The sequence below is a fragment of the Protomyctophum bolini genome (genome assembly GCF_963924005.1).
Source record: "Protomyctophum bolini genome assembly, chromosome: 10".
Lineage (NCBI taxonomy): Eukaryota > Metazoa > Chordata > Actinopteri > Myctophiformes > Myctophidae > Protomyctophum > Protomyctophum bolini.
In genome coordinates, this window is record NC_137871.1 from 17985494 (window position 1) to 18006452 (window position 20959).

Sequence of the window (20959 nt, forward strand, 5' to 3'; positions counted from 1 at the left end):
TGTAATAGTTATGGCTGTGAATCTTCTGCTATTTTACGATTCAATTTGATTCAGATTCTTGGGGTTCACGATTCGATTCAACGCGAGTCTCGATTCAAAACTCTATTCTCATTTTAAAAAATCACACACGTGTGAACTGAGTGGTGCAATCCCCCCCCCCCCCCCCCCTCTCTCTCTCTCTCATTAGAGACACAGCCCCCTACTGGTATAAATAAGTCACATACTCGTGCTCATTTACACAGGTACACAGGTACACGGACATTGCTGGTTGTAGGAGTGGTTGCACCACTCAAAAATGATTATCTATTTTCATTCACAACACTCCTATTGCTGTCATCTGTAGGCTACTTTAACAACCAAAGTCTAGCCTAGTTATTTCCAACAGCTCAAAACATTATATAATACCAGAGAAGGTTCGCTTGTAAGAATTCTTGGCTTTGATGGTATCTTAGGTTAAGTGTGGTGCTATTTGATACAGAAACACAAGTCACACAACATAATTAATCAATGTTTCTCCTAAAGCCCTTGAATATGACTGAAGATGTTAATGTTTACTGTGATTATGGTAAGCTTACCATTCCTATCACACACCATACAGTAAGAAGACCTGTAACTTTCATCAGCAAAACAAAAAATATAATAATTAAAAAGAAAATGTAATCGATTTTTGTAAATTGTAAAAAAAGAATTCCCCAACACCCCTGTAACGCACATGGCAGAATGTTGGAGCACAGCGAAAGGTTGGTCGGTTCGAAAGTGGGCATCAATAAACACTGCGGACATGACATCCAAAGACAAAAAAACACTTTCCGTGGCCCCTGATATGATATTAATATGACATGAATACTTCCATCTCCAGAACACTCCTTATAGGCACGACTCGTGGACCTGCCGGAGGAGACAATAGCAGATTGTCATTATATAAAATACATGATATCAAAGAAGCTGTCGGGCAGAAACCTCTTATGTCCATACAGTATTTTCATTTTAATTTAGGTGTTTTTTCCCCATGAATTAACGCCCTACTTGATCATACTAAAGCGTTGCACGAAAGCAACAAAAGTATAGCAGATCCTCGAAGCTCGAAACGCATCATATTTTGAGCTTGCCGATCTGCTATTTTTACGATTTTGGAATTAGGAATCCGGAAACGTAACAGTTTACTGCCCGACAGAGACGATATTTATGTTATGATGATATTATGTGGATGGTTATACAAGCTACTTACTGTCTCTGGATACAGGGTGACGCTTCTCAAAGAGGGCGGGGCTACGCCTCATTCTCTATGGTCATCACTGGATTGGATGTACCTGAACAATAAATAACATGAACCCCACTTTCATCCTGTAAACCAGTGGCGTAAAGTAACTACGTGCATTTCTTCAAGCACTTACTTTCACTTTACCTGAGTAGGCTATTTCCACTTTTCAATACTTTATCCATCTACTCCACTACATCTCAGAGGTGCATGTTCTATACTACTCCACTACAATTATTTGAAAACTTTTGTTACTAGTTACTTACAGATTTAGATTAGTATGACACAAATATACATTAGCCTCTTAAGGCCTATTTCATACTTTGGTTATTTGAAGATAGACGATCTACAAGTTTGTCTTGCTATTTATTTTCAAAAAGGTTTGATACATTTTCAAAACCTTGTACTACCTATATGCCAATACTTTCCAATACTTTTGTAATTTTGCTCCGGTAAATTGTTGAATGCAGGACTTTTATTTCATATATTGCTACTTTTACTTTAGTAAATAAAAAAAAATGTCCTGAAGAGTCCAACCTTTATTATTTATTATTATTTATTGAACTTCCTGTTTGTAACAACCAGAAAAACGGATGTTAAGCTAAATGGGCTTTAACTAAAGAAAAGAGGACGCACAGTCGTAGTCACGATGCTAGAAACTTTAATAAACCAACGTTTTGGCAAGCAGGTTGCCTTCTTCAGGGTATAAATAGGCTAGCTAAATAGGTTAACAGGTTAATAGGTTAACAGGTTAACAGGCCATGTCCTCTCTCACCCTTCTTGTCCTTGTCCTCTCCACTGTCACTCTCTGTCCAGGAGGGGGTGCTAGTGAGCAGTCTGCTCTGTGATTCCCTCAAGGGTTTGGCTGGAAATGGGTGGGCCTCCACTGTGCTGGGATAATAATAATAATAATAATAATAATCATCATCATCATGATCATCATCATATCCCGGGACACCGTGTGTGTGTGTGTGTGTGTGTGTGTGTGTGTGTGTGCTTACAAAGTGTGAGCTTGCAGATATACAAAATATTTTTTACACATTTAAAAACTTTTTATACTGCAAGTACATTCTCATGCCAATACTTTTGTACTTTTACTCAAGTAAATACAGAATATAATTTACTTGTAACAGTATGGCAGCAGCAGCATAAGCATTAAGCATATCTCACCTCTTGCTAGCAGGGTTGTGGCTGATAGGAGAGGATGATGGTTGTTCTGGGTCCTGGTTGACCAGGCAGGTGGGGAAGGAGCATCCATCACCCAGACTGCACACACACACATGCACACGCGCACACACACACACGCACACACACACACACACACACACACACACACACACACACACACACACACACACACACAGCATTTTCTTATTATTATATTTTTAGCCATAAGCCTATAGAGCAGATGTGCAAGCCTATAGCGTGAGGTGTTGTGAGCTCATAGACCAGCTATTTTCCGGTGTACGACACCAGCAACTATTTGTAAATCAGGCATAACTCAATAACTCGTATCCCTAAAACAATCTCTATGTTTCATCGGAAACCTAACCCCCAGCCTAAATATTTTATTAATTGTAAACGTGTCTCAAAATGTTGAATTTTCTTCTCCAAACGATCTGCTATTTTCAGCTAAAGCTTTCCTCACAATAACAGAAAACTGAAAATACACTAGTATAGAGCCCTGAGGGACTCCAGTCAAGCAGAAAGGCTTTAAGTGGTTCAGTGGTTAATTCATCATGTATTATTGTACGTTTGGGTCCCGGGTAGAGACACCACGTTTATATTTTGGGTCTTTCTGTGTGGAGTTTGCATGTTCTCCCCGTGTCCCCTAGGGTAGGTTACTTATCCCCATTACGCCGGCTGGCGCATAGGGCAGCAACAAAGTTCCTCCACTTGCATCTGTCTTTGGCCATCTTCTCTATGGTCCCCCAGCTCTGATGTTGTAGCTGGAGCTCCTTCTCGATCGTCCTACGCCATGTTGTTTTGGGCCTGCCTTTCTTTCTCTTTCCTTCTGGGGTCCAGTGTAATGCGACTCTTGGGATTGCATTGATGTCCATTCTGAGCACATGGCCAATCCAGGTCCACCTGCGTTTGTTGATTATGCTGTGCATGTTGTCTTGTTGGGTGATGTTGAGGAGGTTATTGTTTGAGATGGTCTTGGGCCAGAATATGTGCAGGATCTTTCGCAGGCATGATGTGTGGAAGGTGGATAGTTTATGGATGTCATTTTCTGTTGTTTTCCAGCATTCTGCGCCGTACAGTAGTGTTGAGAGTACACAGCTTTGGTAGATCCGGAGTTTTGTTTTTGTGCTGTATTGCTTTGATTTCCAGATTTGCTTAAGTCTTATGAAGGTTGTGTATGCTTTGTTGATCCGGTTTTGAATGTCTTTACTAGCTCCCCCATGGTGGTGAATGATGCTTCCAAGGTATGTGAAGTTATTTGTATTCTCCGATACCTGCTCCTCTATTGTTATATGTGTTGGTGTACTGGTGTTAATGGGCATGATTTTGGTTTTATTGATGTTAACGATCAGTCCGACTTGTTGGCCATAGTGCTGGAGTCTGTCTGTTTTTTCCTGGATATGTGTGTGTGTATGTGACATAAGGGCGAGGTCATCCGCAAAGTCAAGGTCTTCAATGGTGGAATGCAGGGTCCATCGTATCCCTCTTGCCTTGTCTTCCGTGGCTCTCCTCATGACCCAGTCTATTGCAAGATTGAAAAGTAATGCTGACATCACACATCCTTGGCGCACTCCGGATTGTACATCAAAGCTGGTGATGCTTGTTCCCACAGTGCAAGAAAAGCCAGTATAGAATTGTTGGATGATTTTAACTATGTGGGAGGGGATTCCATAGCTTCTCATGATCTTCCAGAGACTATCGCGATGGATGCTGTCAAAAGCCTTCTGAAAGTCAACAAAGTTTATGTACAGCTGTCGTTGCCATTCACTGCACTGCTCAATGATGTTCCTGAGAGTGAAAATCTGGTCGACGCATCCCTTTCCTCTCCTAAAACCGGCTTGTTCATCGCGAAGTACTTTATCAACTGCTGGTGTGATACGGTGTATGATGATTTTACAGAATATTTTGCTAGGAGCAGAAAGGAGTGTGATGCCCCTCCAGTTGTTACAGTCAGATAATGCTCCTTTCTTCGGAACCTTAACGATCACTCCTTTTGTCCAGTCCGATGGTATCTTCCCTTCCACCCAGATGTTGGTGTATAGTGGGAGTAGGATGTTTGCGGCAAGCTCTGGATCGACTTTAAAGAGTTCTGCGTTTAGGTTATCGGCACCTGGGGATTTTCCGTTTTTGAGTGATTTAATGGCTTTGATTATTTCTAATCGGTGGGTTGATGTTAATGTCCAGATCTTCTACAGCTTCTTGTGTTTCTATTGGGTGTAGAGGGGGATCTCTGTTGAGAATCTCTTTGAAGTGTTCTGTCCAGCGATCTTCTTGTTCTTTTTCTGTGGTGAGTAGTTGTGGAATTTTCTTCCACATATCAGGTTAGTGATTTTGTATACTGTTCCTTGTTGGTTATGGGATGCTGCTTCTTCAGCTAGCTTCACCTAGGGTAGGTACCCTCACAAAAAACAAGCAGTAATCCTGGTCTCTAAACTACCTCCCCCTGGCCAGCCTGATGGAGGGGAAAGGAACTGGTCGGAATAACGTGTTCCTTCCACGTCCGGCTGGGAAAACTCACCCCTGTCAGGTGAAAGTACGCTGCTTGGACTCCTCATGCATAAAAGGAAGCATGAGGTCAGTCCGCTGGTTGGCAGAGGAAGTGTAGCGCTCAGGATTACATTAGATAATTGACACTGGGTGAAGAAAAATGGGTTGCAAAATAATGGGATAAAAAAAAGAAGAGAGATAATGGGTCACGCTCACCTGGAGAAGACAGGAAGAGGCCAGTATCTGACCTCGTCACCAAACACTTGCCGGACGTTCTTACTGAGGCCCAAGCTGAAGCCGTTCTTATCGGTGCCGTGACGGAACACCGGCGAGCGCACCGCCTCTGTGTATGGGGAGACATGACATAAGCAGGGGTCTTCAACCTCCTTTAGCCCAAGGACTCCTTAGCTGAGACTGAGATAGAGATGTGAAGCAGGGACCCTCCACTACCTACTGTATTATATGTAATTGTGTAAACTTTTTCATAGATTTCATAGATAGCTTCATAGACTTGTTTGACAGCACGGTCATGTTGGATTCATGACATTTTTCACTTAAACCATCAATACTTAGTAAACTTGACCTTTCACTCAAGCTAAAGTTCTCTTCAGAATAGGAATGCTATAAGTGGTTCAAGTGGTTAATGTAAAGAAATAAAAAAAATTAGGACAGTCATTTACATTTTATGAATGCCATTTCTATATATTTTGCCGAAAAATAGCAGATTTACACACTGGCATCTGAATCTTTACACTTTTTCTAATTGTTTCAAATTTCTAATTTTCTAATCTATTAAAACACTTTTTTAATCTTATGAGGACCAGGAAACGGTTTCTCAAATTCTGCACGCACCCACGCACACACACACACACACACACACACACAGACGCACGCACGCACGCACACACACACACACACACACACACACACACACACACACACACACACACACACACACACACACACACACACACACACACACACACAGACGCACGCACAGACACACACACACACACACACACACACACACACACACACACACACACACACACACACACACATACACACACACACACACACACACACACACACACACACCCAGTGTGGATCTGTTCTTGCAGACCAGCCAGCAGTGGTAGGCAAACAGCGAGGCCAGGCTCACAGAGAACATGGAGGCAGCGAAGAACAGGAACATGATGTGGAACTTGGCCTGGGTGTCTGGCAGTCCGTTCTGCAAACAGCAACAATCAACACACAGCTCATTATGGGCACTGACTCATTAGTAATGCAGAGATAAACCTCTAAACATTCAATACAAAGCCAGTCAGCTACTCGTGTAGCCTCGGCCTGGAGGCGAACCCGGGACCTATATTCCTAAGGCACGTACGTTACCAGTCGGCTAAAGAGCCATGGCACGATGGGCGAGTAGCAAGGCAGCACCCGTATAGGCTATAGCCTACACTCGTACCAACCTGGCTTACCCTCTTTTGGGCTATGTTATTAGGGGGTGAGGTGGAGTCTGAAGAGGTGAGTTTTCAGACTGGGATAATGGGGGAGTGAGTCTGTGTGTGTACACAGAAAGCAGAGTCAAGTGTCTAGCTAAAGTGGGGCAGCGGATGAATTGGATGATATCTGCAGGGTAGCTCATTTCTCATTTAAAATTTTTCATTTCTCGCACAATTTCTCACTTCTCATTTCTCGCACAATTTCTCATTTCTCGCACAATTTCGAAATCGTGAATCGTAAATGAGAAATCTTGAATCGTAAATGAGAAATCGTGAATCGTAAATGAGAAATCGTAAATCGTAAATGAGAAATCGTAAATCGTAAATGAGAAATGAGAAATCGTAAATCGAGTGTGCTGGTTCAAATCCAGTCAACACCACCTGGTTCAAGAGAGAATAAAGCTAGTTAGATACTTAAATGAGAAGAAAAGCTGTGTTGTACCAGCCAGCAGATAGCTCACTGTGTTGACATGCTGTCCACATTATCCAGAGGTTGTGTGTTCTAATCCCACCCTACTCTTTACTGCAAAGTAATTTCCATAACTGTCACAGTGGTCTTCCATGTTTCTGTGGTGCAGTGGAACAGTCCGTGTGTTATATTGTTTCTATGGTGCAGTGGAACAGTCCGTGTGTTATAATGTTTCTGTGGTGCAGTGGAACAGTCCGTGTGTTATATTGTTTCTATGGTGCAATGGAACAGTCCGTGTGTTATAATATTTCTGTGGTGCAGTGGAACAGTCCGTGTGTTATAATGTTTCTGTGGTGCAGTGGAACAGTCCGTGTGTTATAATGTTTCTGTGGTGCAGTGGAACAGTCCGTGTGTTATAATGTTTCTGTGGTGCAGTGGAACAGTCCGTGTGTTATTATTGTTTCTGTGGTGCAGTGGAACAGTCTGTGTGTTATAATGTTTCTGTGGTGCAGTGGAACAGTCCGTGTGTTATTATTGTTTCTGTGGTGCAGTGGAACAGTCCGTGTGTTATGTTTCTGTGGTGCAGTGGAACAGTCCGTGTGTTATATTGTTTCTATGGTGCAGTGGAACAGTCCGTGTGTTATGTTTCTGTGGTGCAGTGGAACAGTCTGTGTGTTATAATGTTTCTGTGGTGCAGTGGAACAGTCCGTGTGTTATAATGTTTCTGTGGTGCAGTGGAACAGTCCGTGTGTTATAATGTTTCTGTGGTGCAGTGGAACAGTCCGTGTGTTATAATGTTTCTGTGGTGCAGTGGAACAGTCTGTGTGTTATAATGTTTCTGTGGTGCAGTGGAACAGTCCGTGTGTTATAATGTTTCTGTGGTGCAGTGGAACAGTCCGTGTGTTATAATGTTTCTGTGGTGCAGTGGAACAGTCCGGGTGTTATAATGTTTCTGTGGTGCAGTGGAACAGTCCGTGTGTTATAATGTTTCTGTGGTGCAGTGGAACAGTCCGTGTGTTATAATGTTTCTGTGGTGCAGTGGAACAGTCCGTGTGTTATAATGTTTCTGTGGTTCATTGTTCAAAACCTCTTCTTCCTCTCCCAACTTTGTGCCTGGCTCTAATTCTTCACTGAAGAAAGTTGCAGCTAGTGTAATCACACACACACACACACACACACACACACACACACACACACACACACACACACACACACACACACATTATATATAGTGCAGCTGTAAGCCTTCCAAAAGGAAAATATAAATACCACAAGTGAAACACAATAATATGCATAATATTATTGTCAGAGTTCAGTTCAGTTTGGTTTTGTGCTTCAGGGCCAATATACATTTCATAATACAGTACATAATTAATATTCCATGTAAACAGAGCCTACTTACCGTCCAAAACATAATGAAGTACTGTAGGTCGGTAGCAGTGATGAACAGGCAGTAGACCAGAGCGTAGGCCAGGAACAGCATAAAGAACTTATAGTTAGAGAATCCTACACAGTTGTTGACCCTGAAACCAGACAAAACAACAACAAGCATTGTAGTGGTCGAAGAAGTACTCAGTTTTTATTTAGGTAAAAGTAACAATACCTCAATACACTGTAAAAGTACTAGTGTATGTAGTGGCCTTCAGTATTAAAATGTTAATATGCGTCACAGAGCAGGGGGGCATGGGCCAATGCCTCCCTGCTTGGCGCTCTGCATCAAGCTTTTGATTGTGGGTCATACCAGCGTCATGTCCAGGCAGTGTACTTGCACATCAAGCTGCCTACTCTTTATCTCCGGACAAACCGACGGCAGTATCACAAACCGTTACTGAATGTCTCTAATAATCTTTAGAGACCTAAAAAAGGTTGAGAAACACTGCTCAACATTCTGAAAATAAAGATACAATATGCATTGCATCTATGCTGCTCTACGAAGCCAAAGTGCAGTGACACTGCACTAATTGTATTTCATGAGGTAATTGTTTATCCCCCAACATGATGAAGGCTGATTTGACCTTCTAGACCAGGGGGTCTTCAACGAGAGATGGAGCAGGGACTACACATTTTAAAGAATTATGTTGCAGCTCTTTTTCCCTCTGCACAATTAAAACCTCTTTGCCGAAAATGGCCAATACAGGCTCTCAACGCTTCGTAGCGCAAGGCTTTATGAGCTTGTAGATCGGCTATATTTTTGGCTAATGATCCCCTCAGAATATGGATCCTAGGGTTCAAGTGGATAATGTAAAAGAAATATTCTACCCAAAGATGGTGCCCCACCTGTAGTGACTCTGAAGACCCCTGTAATCTAGACAAAGGTCTCCAAAAATGTAGTTACTGCACTGTGGCTTTGTAGAGCAGTATGGATGTCTCATATTTCTATTCCAATTCAATTTCTAAAGATTTTATCATTTATATCGGCTTGTCTCTAATTTTCATTCTAGTCTACGGTAATCATGTCAATCTGTCTGTTTGTTTCCCGTTTTCGAGTCAATAAAACCATTTGCCAGCCATTTCTGGGTTATTGTTTTTTTCCCCCCCACTGATTCAAGTGGGACATAGAAGAAGGACATACGGTACCAGGGACAGTGGTGATCCATCTTCAGGATGCATCTGTAAGGGGAGGAGGGTAAAGAGCGATGTCACCATGCCGTCTACCACACAGCCAGAGAAATGACAAATGGACTGTGTTGTGGAGAGTGTAGGTGACGCCGGTGGAACCTTACTTATCACACACTGAACAATGGTGGCATCGATCAGGCTTCAGCAGCAGACAGTGGTCACAGAAGCGGATTGCTGAGGAGAAAGACCAGACTGTCCAATCACCTTCTCCCTTTTACCATAATACCGTTGGTGTCGGGCAGAAACCATACAACCACATATTTTCATGGGTTTTTTTCATACATTAATGCCCTACTTAATCGTATAGAGTAGCGGAAATAGCTGATAATGAACAGTTTTGGACATACAAGGTTTTCACCCGACAGCAACAACGACACACACACAACGAATTTGAAAATGCATTTGTTCTTACTTCATACTTGGAGGCTGTCATATCTGTTGTTACATCATACACATGCATGTATGACGTAACAATAAATTGATCGCTGTGAGAATAATGATCATTGGACTTGGATCTAATTCCAAAACGGATAGTTCCTATGCTTGATTTTGACCGGCTGAGTCTCGTTGTTAAATACTCAATAAACACATCTTTGCAGCAACATCTTGTTTACAATATTTACTGTAGCGTTCCATGGATGTATTACTGTTCGTGATTTTGTTTTTCATATGGCAAGGTAAGGGGAGTGCTGCTTTTTGTCCTATACATACGTAATAAGGTTTGTTGTTTAATATCTTCCATAAATTTGGCACAGCAACTTTCTTGGTTTTGGACACAGTTCCAGGGACTACTTTGATGAAGAAATTATTCTTGCAAGTGAAACTGATATTAAAAAGTGTTTTGGATATCGCCACCATCGGGTGGAAACCAAAACTGTACTTTTCAGGATTCAAAAACACCAAATGTGGCAGACATACAACATGTGGTGGATCAGCTATTTTATACTTTTGTGTGACACGGTAGTATGATCAAGTAGGGTATTAATTTACGGGAAAGAAAACACAAAATGTGATATTATGGACATTAGCGGTTTCAGCCCGACAGCGATGTTGCCATATTTGGTAACCGTTATAGAAAAGTAATAAGCCATGCGAGGATTAAGTTATTTTGTAATCCTCAGAACAATGATTTGTAGCTGCTTTCAGTATTAAAATGTTCTATGTCACTGTTTGGTCGAAACTCAGAAGTGGAGAGTTTGCTAGGCATCTTCCAACATCACACTCTGGTAACTACATCTCCCAGAGTGCACCAGCAAGATGGCTGCTCGTTTGGCTGAGCTGGAACACCTGAAAAGGCTGGAGGGAGCATTCAAACAATAGTTTGTTTGAATGCTCCCTCCAGCCTTTTCAGGTGTCAGAGACAAGAAGCAAGATCTACTCGGCATGTTCCAAGTCCAAAGGCGCCAATGGTCGGTGATATTATTTTGTCTTAATCAGTGATATTTTTAAATTCTGCTTAATGTGTTTAAAATCTGGCTTTAATGGGCTAATGTATTTAGTAACAGCTACAGTTTGCATTGGAGAAGGACTGGAAGCTTTCATTTGTGTTTCAAAGGTATAACTTTACAAAATAAGACAAAGTTAGAAATTATTTACTTTAAGAATTTAAAATACAAACTAAAATGTGAACAGTTCATGTTTCACTGTGTTAAATGTTTAAAATGCCTAGTTGGAAAAGAGCTGAGCTACAAGCTCAAGGATCAGCTAATTATCTCATTTATTTATTCCAAGTGTTTAAATGGTTAATTTGAAATATTTAATTAAAATGAATCTTAAAATGACTTTTCTAAATTAGTTAAAGTCCTTTAAATAAGGCATTGGGTTGCTTAAAATGCATTTAATTGTTTAAAATACTTTATTGCTTAAAAACAAGACTGGTTAAAAATAACTTATTGATTGGAAAAGTGTTTAAAAATAATTATCATTTGTTGTTTGGCATTGTTGTTAATCTTTGTCTCTCTGTTTTCAAAGGTTTTCAACCTAACTGATAAGAAACCAACCAAATCAACAAATGAAGCCAACTGTGCACAGCATGAAAAAGTTGGAAAATAAAAGTTGAATGAGTTGGACATCTTGGAGTTGTTTCCTTAATGTCCTTTGGAGGAGAACAGAATTTGACTTGACAGTCACCTCCAGAGTTGGTGCGTGTGTACTGTAGATGTTAATATTTTTGTACAGGGAACGGGTGTGTACTAGATATTATGTTATGGTAACATTTTTGTACGGGTCACCTCCAGAGTTGGTGCGTGTGTAGATGGGCAGATCCTTGGCCAGCCGTCTTAAGATCTCCTGCTGAGATTCTCCTCTATCTTCACGCTCCAGTAGCTCTTTGTCTGAGTAGGACAGGTAAAACTGCCACAGGCAGCAGAGGACACACACATGCAACATGAGATATAAATTACAGTACTCATTACGAGTCAAAATTTCATAACCGATTAACTGTATAGCCTTCTATAAATACACACACATGCACACGCACGTTTTTGCAGCTCTTTATTGTCATAGCGACTACTAATAAAAATTGAATTATTCTTTCATTGAGGACAAACTCGTATCATAAGTCAAAACAAAGACAGATTAACATTAATGTTTAAAGGACATGAAAATAACAAGCCAGTGTGCCACCTTGGCCAGAGGAATTATTAACTAGGAGCATTGTTACAACAGAGACATAAACGAATGTACTGTATGAACTTATTGTGTTGTTATGTTTATATATAGGTGAGTGGTTCTTGAAAGAGCCCAGTAGCAGTTGTTGGGAAGTGTCATCAGAGATGTATTCACCAAGCTGAGTCATTAGACTGCTCTGTCACCCAGAAGTACAGGAAATGCAGCCTTCAATCACGCGCACACAAACACACACACACACACGCACACGCACACGCACACACACAGACGCACACTCATGTCATGAGGCTTCATTTAGACAAGCGAATTAGGTGGGCCGTGAGGATATTGCAAGTGGGCCCCCAAATATTGGCAAAATATTTGTTATATATAATAATAATAATGCAAAAACACGGTTAGACGAACAGTTGATTGATTCATAATTCAAATAAACATGGTCTGAAAGTGCACACAGCCCACCCATCTAAGTGGTCACATGGGTGGGCCTCGATTGCTTTTCGCGATTTTCCAAATGGGCCCTGCATCTGATCCAGAAAAGGTTGGGAACTGCTTTATTGAACTTCATATTATTGTCTCTGTTGGGTGGAAACATGTCAGTTACTTTTCAGGATTCCAATTAAAAAACAAAAACAAAAGTATTGTGGATCTGCTACTTTTGATGCTTTTGTGTGACGCTGTAGTGTGGTCAAGTACAGTAGGATATTAATTTATGAAAAAACATCAAAAGTTAGAAAATATAAAGATAAGTGGTTTCTGCCCGACAGCAACGATACTGTTGTAAGTGGCGCCTCATGAGCATATAGACGGGTTATTATTACAACACTCACCTCCTTCAGGGGATGCAGGGGCTGGGTGAAGATGGTCTGCCAGTACGCCCACACAAACATGATGAAGATCACATGGTACACCAGCAAGTAGATAACTGACATGACCAAAACACAGACACAACTGAGACATTGTACTGTACTGCAATGGTTCCCAAACGGTGGGCAGTCCCCTCCCAAACTGGGGGTCCCAAACGGTGGGCAGTCCCCTCCCAAACTGGGGGTCCCAAACGGTGGGCAGTCCCCTCCCAAACTGGGGGTCCCCCGGGTGCAACATTGTTTTCTCACTCAACAGTAAACAAACCAACAAACAGTATACGTAAGTGTATACACTACAGGGTATCTGCACATTTCTAAAGTGTCAACTTACAGTAAGGACTACCAAATCGTCAAATATTACATAAGAAATATTATGCAAGATTGCGAAAATTGCCATTATTGCACTGCCTTACAGTGCGAGGCGTAAGTTGTGAGCTTATGGTCTGGCTATATTTTCACAAAAGTACAGCAAAAGTTGTTCTGAGTAACAGTAACGGTTCTGGTCATTCTCCTATAGTGTAACTTTTAAAACATGCTCTGTAGTTAAGAGGGGAACATCTCCAGCAACAATTTAACAATTTCTTCAGCATGTCTCACACACACGCGCACGCATGGCGTACGCGCGCACACACACACACACACACACACACACACACACACAGCCGAACACAGACACATATGAACGATCAAAACACTTACCCTTTACTCCGACGTCATCGATGGACTCTGAAACATAATGTTAGACAAATAATTAGTATGTGAAGTAAAGCTGGTACATTGGTACCAGAGCAGAATTCTTCTCAAATGTAAAAAGAAATGTAACAAAAATGTAAAATACTATATAAATGAGCCTGACTAAGTTTGCAAATAATGGCCCATGGGCGTTTATACGGACGAGGTGTCAGAACCTGGGCTGTTATTAGGTAGTGGGCGTAAGGGCTGTTATTTGGAAATAATAGGTTCAGTAAACAAACCAATATACAGTATAAGGTTAATTGGCAAGATTGGCTACACAGGGTATCTGCTAAACTCATTTAATTGTCACTTTAGAAAGATACTTTAGCTGCTAAAGTATCTTTCTAAAGTGACAATTAAATGACTTTTAAGACCTTTTTAATAACACATTGGCCAAATTGTCAGATATTACATGAGAAAGATGCAAACATTGCAAAAATAGCCAATTTACAAGCTCACAACGCCTCGCTTGTACATCTGCTTTTACATATGCACATAAAGTCACCACATGCATGTATTGTAGACAGACAGACAGACTGCCTCACCAAAGGGCGCCCACACCATATGCAGGTTGGCAAAACAGTGAACATTGTAACAAACTACCATCTTACTGTATGTTATGTGCAATTTACAATAACAAATTCATGTCAGGTTTTTATTGTGCGGCTGTGAAATAACCACAAGCACTGTAACTAAGGCTTTTAAAGGGATTTTACACAACAGAAAGTGGGTCAACACCAGCTTGACTGGTAAATGGACAAAAAAGGAATCAGCTGACATTATAACTTGAACTTTCATATAATCGCCCCCTATGTTTCTTCGTCATCATCACCACAGCCCTGAGCAACTACCACGGCCCCGCCCACCTTTCGGGTGAGGTCATCAATGGGATCTATTGATCAGTGATCACCAGTCACTCGTCACATGTTTGTTCCTTTGATTTCAAACAACAATGCTGAGAATAGAGCAGTACTCACGCACAAACGCACGCACACACATTTGTATTACTACTATACTATACCATTTTTAACCGTGAGACAAACAATATAAGATCTACAAGCATGCGACATGTTGTTGAGCAGGAAAACAGACCGGGAAAATGTATGCTTTGTTTTCTCTGTGTAATTTGTATAACTGAAAATAGCCAATCTACAAGCTCACAACACATCACACTGCAACACATTGTGGGCTTGTAGATCCGGCGCACAGCAAAGTACAATATAAATCAGGTACTGTCCCACAATGTCTATTTCTCAAACTCTACTACGTACCGGTATGTGACATTTGGCCCTCACAACTCTAATAATTTCCTCTCTCTCACACGCACGCACGCATGCACGCACTTAAACAGTGCGTCATTTTTCAACATATCTCTGCTGTCGGTTCAAAATATAAACGTACATGTTTTTAGGACACTATACTACGTGAGACAGTATTGTCTCATTAAAGTTATTTTGTCATCACTTTAGCTGAATACTTAATCAATTGTTTATTCAATTAAAACTAATTGAGTTACCTAAATACAGCTCAAGTGGAGTTAGAGCAGGTGGTTTGACCGACAGTTTGAGGATCCAATGGAGTTCTAATGGATTTTTCAATACATTTCATTTTTTTGTGAAACACAGACACAGACTGTCACAGGGCAGCCCGTGCCCCTAGACAATATCAAGGACCTTGTAAACAGACCACACAGTTAAGTCAACTTGATCAATTGACAAACAGCTGGACTGGAAGTAACGGTTTTATATATATTGTACAAATGACATTTTTTGTAACACAATGGTTGAAAGAGTTTTAAATGTTTATTTGTATTTATTGACACTGAAGTTGCTGCATTGGTATGTTTGTCAGCTGTCTCCCCTCTGCAGTGCTGGCACTCTCTAGATTGGAGGGTGCCAAGTACTGTAGAGGAGGAGGGGTGTTTGTTCCCGTCTGTATTCTGTTTGGTCTTTATGTTAGGCCCTGTGAACGAATTGGGCCTGTGAAATATATTTGAGTGTCCAAAGTATAGTAGTGTGGAAGATTACTCGTAGGCCTTAGTTGGCCGTGTGGTTGAGTTAATTGATTGCCACTTGCTGATTAGGGGATGGTTTACCCCACCTGTATGAAAGCAGGATTGGTGCAGGTGAAGGGAGTTTAGTATTACCATGCCCCCTTTCTGAAACCAGCTCCTCGCCACTCGCCCTACACACTTGCTCTCGATATGCGCGTTCACGCGAGGCTGCGTCATATTAAGTGTCGTCCGAAACCAAGCAGCCTTGAGTGGAAGTGGCTTATAAAGCCCTCAAGAGCGAGTCTGTGCCGATCTAGACTCGATTGCCTTGTGCAGCCCTGCTTTCTGTCCGCATGGAAACCGCGACCTACGATTCCGAATGTAAGTACCACCACAAATAAATGATAAATAAACTCCTCCTAAACAATCTTCATCTGATGCAGAACGCTCCAACTGATGTTGAAGGGCTCTTTATTTACCCCACTGTGGAAAAACTATAAATGAAACCACACAAACAAAACAACTTTTAACAATGATTTATAAACACCATGGATGTATATGACATGTCATTTTTGACAGTCACGCTGTAAGTTGTGTTCTGCAGAATGTTGTGTGTAAAGTTGTGTCCTGTAGAATGTTGTGTGTAAAGTTGTGTTCTGCAGAATGTTGTGTGTAAAGTTGTGTTCTGCAGAATGTTGTGTGTAAAGTTGTGTTCTGCAGAATGTTGTGTGTAAAGTTGTGTCCTGTAGAATGTTGTGTGTAAAGTTGTGTTCTGCAGAATGTTGTGTGTAAAGTTGTGTCCTGTAGAATGTTGTGTGTAAAGTTGTGTTCTGCAGAATGTTGTGTGTAAAGTTGTGTCCTGTAGAATGTTGTGTGTAAAGTTGTGTCCTGTAGAATGAGGCAACAACACCTGCTGTCTAACTGGAGAATTAGGTCAACCAGGGACAGATGACTCACTAGTGACCCCGGTGGCCTGGCAGCGTACTGCACCATTGACCATCTACATACAACATTTTCATGTCAAGGACTCACAAATTGTGTGTGTTTAGCCGATATTTTTTTAATATGATTGTGATGCTGTACCTCTGAAACGCTCCCAAGGACCCTAGACCCCACTTTGAGAACCAATAGGTGACAGTCGGGGTGAAAATAGAATAAAAGTGTGATCATCTCTGCGACCAGCCAGTAAAATAATATGGCACTCTTGTATACTGAAGTTGGGCATTCATTTACCAAAAATAAAATGCCGGTAGATAAAAAGTTGAGGTTTCTATTGCTTTTGTCTACAGACTAACTGTAGTAGAAAAGCGAGATTGTGAGAAGATCAATAATTTATTGATTGATTAAATATATATATATATATCTCTTGTTTTGCCCAATTGGGCTATCCCTCCAAAAATAAATCAATACTGATATCATATATAAATAATACACTATACAAGCAAAGCAAAAACTATTTAGCAAAATACACACAACCCAGACTAATGCATACATGATATACACAATCATTCAGTCTCAATAACATAATTATGTACACAATAAATGCTCATTCTTAATACTTTACATATTGTTGCTGTCGGGTGGAAGTCCAAAACAAAAATTGCAGATCTACAAACTCCAAACATGTCACTATGCGACACGTTTTGAGCTTGTAGATCTGCTATCTTTGCTACTTGTGTGTGACACTTAGTACACGTAGTGTACTTTAACAAAGTAGGACATTCATTTACAAATAAACATCAAAAGTTAAAATATGGCGATAAGAGGTTTGATATTTTGTTCTGAGTGTATTCTTTTAAACCAGTGATTCTCAAACACTTTCATTAAGGACACCCAAACTGATGTACTGTAGTGTACAGTATTAAGCTGCAGATACAACATTTGAAAAGATTTGGTGCTGGGTGAGGGGGGTGGGGCCAGTTGCAATATCCTCACGCCCCGACCCACAGATTGTTGGGAATGGCATGTGTTAATCACTTAAACCCCAGCATCCTTATTGTGAGGAAAAGCTTTCACAGAAAATAGCAGATCCTTAGCTTTGTCGATCTGATGTCCTGCGAAAGCTTTTCCCCACAATAACATAAAATACACTAGTATAGATGCCACCGGTCAGAGCCCTATAGGGGTCAAGTGGGTTAAACAAACGTGTGCGTTTTCATTGCATGGTGGTCCTTGTCATGCAGCCAAATGGAGCAGACTGCTCTCTAACTGTTCTCTTCTCTTCTGTTCGGAGACACTTTACTTTTGTTATCCAGGTCAATTCAGTGCTGCTGTGTATACCTGTCACCTAACAGCTGCATTAAGTCACTGCTTCATTCTCAAAGTAGGCCCAATTATTACATAATCGCCTAATCGCAATTCTTTGTTAGATTGTCGCAATTGTTATTGCATAATCGCTACAGTCGCTGTACCGCACAGTTGTGATGAAAAGAGTGCTGATTACCAGAAGGCTAAGCTCTCTGTCTACCGAGCATTCTCAAAACGGGTGGCAGGCATCTCCCTTAGAGATCACGCGGGAGAGACTCGGAGTACACTTGCTGCTTCTTCGCTTGGAAAGGAGACAGCTTATTATGGGAAGCCGTTTAGGCCATAAATGCATAGTCAACTCGCACATACATGTATACTTCTCTTGCACATACATATATATTGGTACTTCACTTGCACATACATGCATATCTCACATACACATACATGCATACTTCACTTGCACATACATACATTTAGGTACTTCACTTGCACATATACTTCACTTGTACATACATACACACATACTGCATTCGCACATATATAAATACTTCAATTGCACATACATACATACTTTACTTGTACATACTGTACATACATACATACTTCATTCACACATAATACTTCATTCGCACATACATACATACTTCACTTGCACATACATACATACTTCATTTGCACATACATACATACTTCACTTGCACATACATACATACTTCACTTGCACATACATACTTCACTTGTACATACATACATACTGCATTCACACATATATAAATACTTCATTCGCACGTGTGTGTGTGTGTGTGTGTGTGTGTGTGTGTGTGTGTGTGTGTGTGTGTGTGTGTGTGTGTGTGTGTGTGTGTGTGTGTGAGTATGAATGTATATGCACAAAAGTATGTATATAACAGGAAGGCAATTCCTGGAACAGGAAGCTCGCAAGATGGTCACATAATTTGCCAGGACACCATTTTTGCCATAACAAATGAATTTCAAATGAAAAGCTAATGGAAATGCAACAGTCAGGAACAGGCCTGTAATTGCTGAGTGCTGAACTGGAGGTAGTGCAAAAATGAAGACTGTCCACTTGATTTTTATTTTTTTTTGCAAATCAATGTCTTAAATGGCAATAGAGACTTTGCTATTAATTTTTTCCAAAGTTTATTGAGATGCATCGAGTGCACTACAGAGAATGATACAGCTAGCCCTGGTCCAGGGCTTACAGCTGTAAGCCCTGGACCAGGGCTAGATACAGCTAGCCGTGAGAGAAATTTCAGACTTCTAAATGACTATACTCAAGCCGTTGGCTGTTTAGCGCTATGTGATTAAATATTTGTAACTTTATTATTGCCATTGAAAAAATAATGCTGCTGTGACGATGATGATGATGAAGAATATCCGTCTTTATATAATTGGCTCAGTTATCAAACCATGACATTGTTGTCAGAAGCTCAAACACTGATTCAGATTGTAAGTGTAGTGCAATTCTTAAGACAAAGCCAGAGTTTGCAAACTAAAGTAGCATAAACACAACACCAGTGCCATAACAAACGTCCCGAGGTATTTTTTTCTCCCTGAGATCTGTCGGTAAGGCTCAAGGCTTTTGTCACATGATAGTGCAGCTGATTCCAGGCATCACATTAGGGGTAAAAAGGTACCATGTGTATATAGCAATAATAATAATTACTATTATTATTATTATTATTAATAAACCATAGTATTAATTAACAGGTTACATGCAGGCATCACTATAGGGGTAAAAATGTACCATATTGCGAGCTTCCTGTTCCAGGAATTGCCTTCCTGTTATATACATACTTTTGTGCATATACATTCATACTCTCTCACACACACGCATACACACACACACACACACACACACACACACACACACACACACACACACACACACACACACACACACACACACACACAGACATATATGTGCGAATTAAGTATTTATATATGTGCGAATGCAGTATGTATGTATACAAGTGAAGTATGTATGTGCAAGTGAAGTACAGGAAGTATGTGCAAGTGAAGTACGGTATGCATGTATGTGAGATATGCATGTATAGTATATGTATGTGAGATATGCATGTATGTGAAAGTGAAGTACCAATATATATGTATGTGCAAGAGAAGTATACATGTATGTGCGAGTTGACTATGCATTTATGGCCTAAACCCATAGCTTATAGGTGGTTCGGGCATAATGCCTCCCGGGCGTCGCTGCACGTCCCACTGGGAGGAGACCCCCTGGCAGACCAAGAACCAGATGGGTTGGATTATATCTACACACTGGCCTGGGAACGCCTCGGGATCCCCCAGGAGGAAGTTGCCAGAGTTGCTCTGGAGAGGGAAGTCTGGAGCTCTGTTGGAACTCTTGTCCCTGCGACCCAACCCCGGTGAAGTAGAAGAAATGTTCATGCATTTTCAAAATAGTAGTCAATTTCCACCATTTTGTTTCTTTATTTTTTATTTTGAAAGTATAACGGGTTTTTTTAAGTTCTGTCATTTTTTTTGTATATTGAAGTTATTTATCATAATCTGACCTGTGGAATTCATAGTTTACGAAACCTAAAAGCCAAACAGAAATGTATGCAATTAATCGTCAAGTAAAATGTCACGATTGTGACGGCCTCCAGGGGTCCTTGAGGGGGTCCTGGGGGTCCCCAACCAGAGTTGGATTAAGATCAGCTTCTGTACACTAGTAGTACAGCAGCTATTATAAAAAGCAAATTCTGAAAAAGATTTTAACATTTTAACAACACAAATCTTGTATGGGGGCCCCAGAGATTTTTCTACAATGTCACAATGTGGTGCATTGTAACATTTTTGTGCTTAATGTGATACAAGGATGATTCGTCACACACACACACACACACACACACACACACACACACACAGGCAGGCTGTCTCTTGATGACTACTTTTTGGAAAGCATAAATAATGACACGAGATGGACAGGACATGAATTAAATAAATCCTCTAAACAAAATAATAAAATAGATGATTGATCACAATAGTTGT

At 40.8% G+C, this 20959-nt stretch overlaps 1 protein-coding gene across 1 annotated transcript in view; it reads right to left on the reverse strand.

Annotated features, from left to right (window-relative positions):
* Window positions 1-248: 248 nt before the first annotated feature.
* Window positions 249-20959, reverse strand: part of zdhhc2 (zDHHC palmitoyltransferase 2) — a 21556-nt gene continuing 845 nt past the window's right edge. Inside the window, exons 2-13 of the mRNA XM_080774076.1 lie at window positions 13654-13680; window positions 12919-13013; window positions 11695-11815; window positions 9568-9637; window positions 9422-9454; window positions 8247-8367; window positions 6029-6161; window positions 5147-5273; window positions 2429-2524; window positions 2034-2149; window positions 1229-1310; window positions 249-888 (exon numbers count right to left, since the gene is read on the reverse strand). Coding sequence (XP_080630202.1) covers window positions 1270-1310; window positions 2034-2149; window positions 2429-2524; window positions 5147-5273; window positions 6029-6161; window positions 8247-8367; window positions 9422-9454; window positions 9568-9637; window positions 11695-11815; window positions 12919-13013; window positions 13654-13680 — 980 coding nt within the window. The 3' untranslated portion in view covers window positions 249-888; window positions 1229-1269. The remainder of the gene's footprint in view (window positions 889-1228; window positions 1311-2033; window positions 2150-2428; window positions 2525-5146; window positions 5274-6028; window positions 6162-8246; window positions 8368-9421; window positions 9455-9567; window positions 9638-11694; window positions 11816-12918; window positions 13014-13653; window positions 13681-20959) is intronic.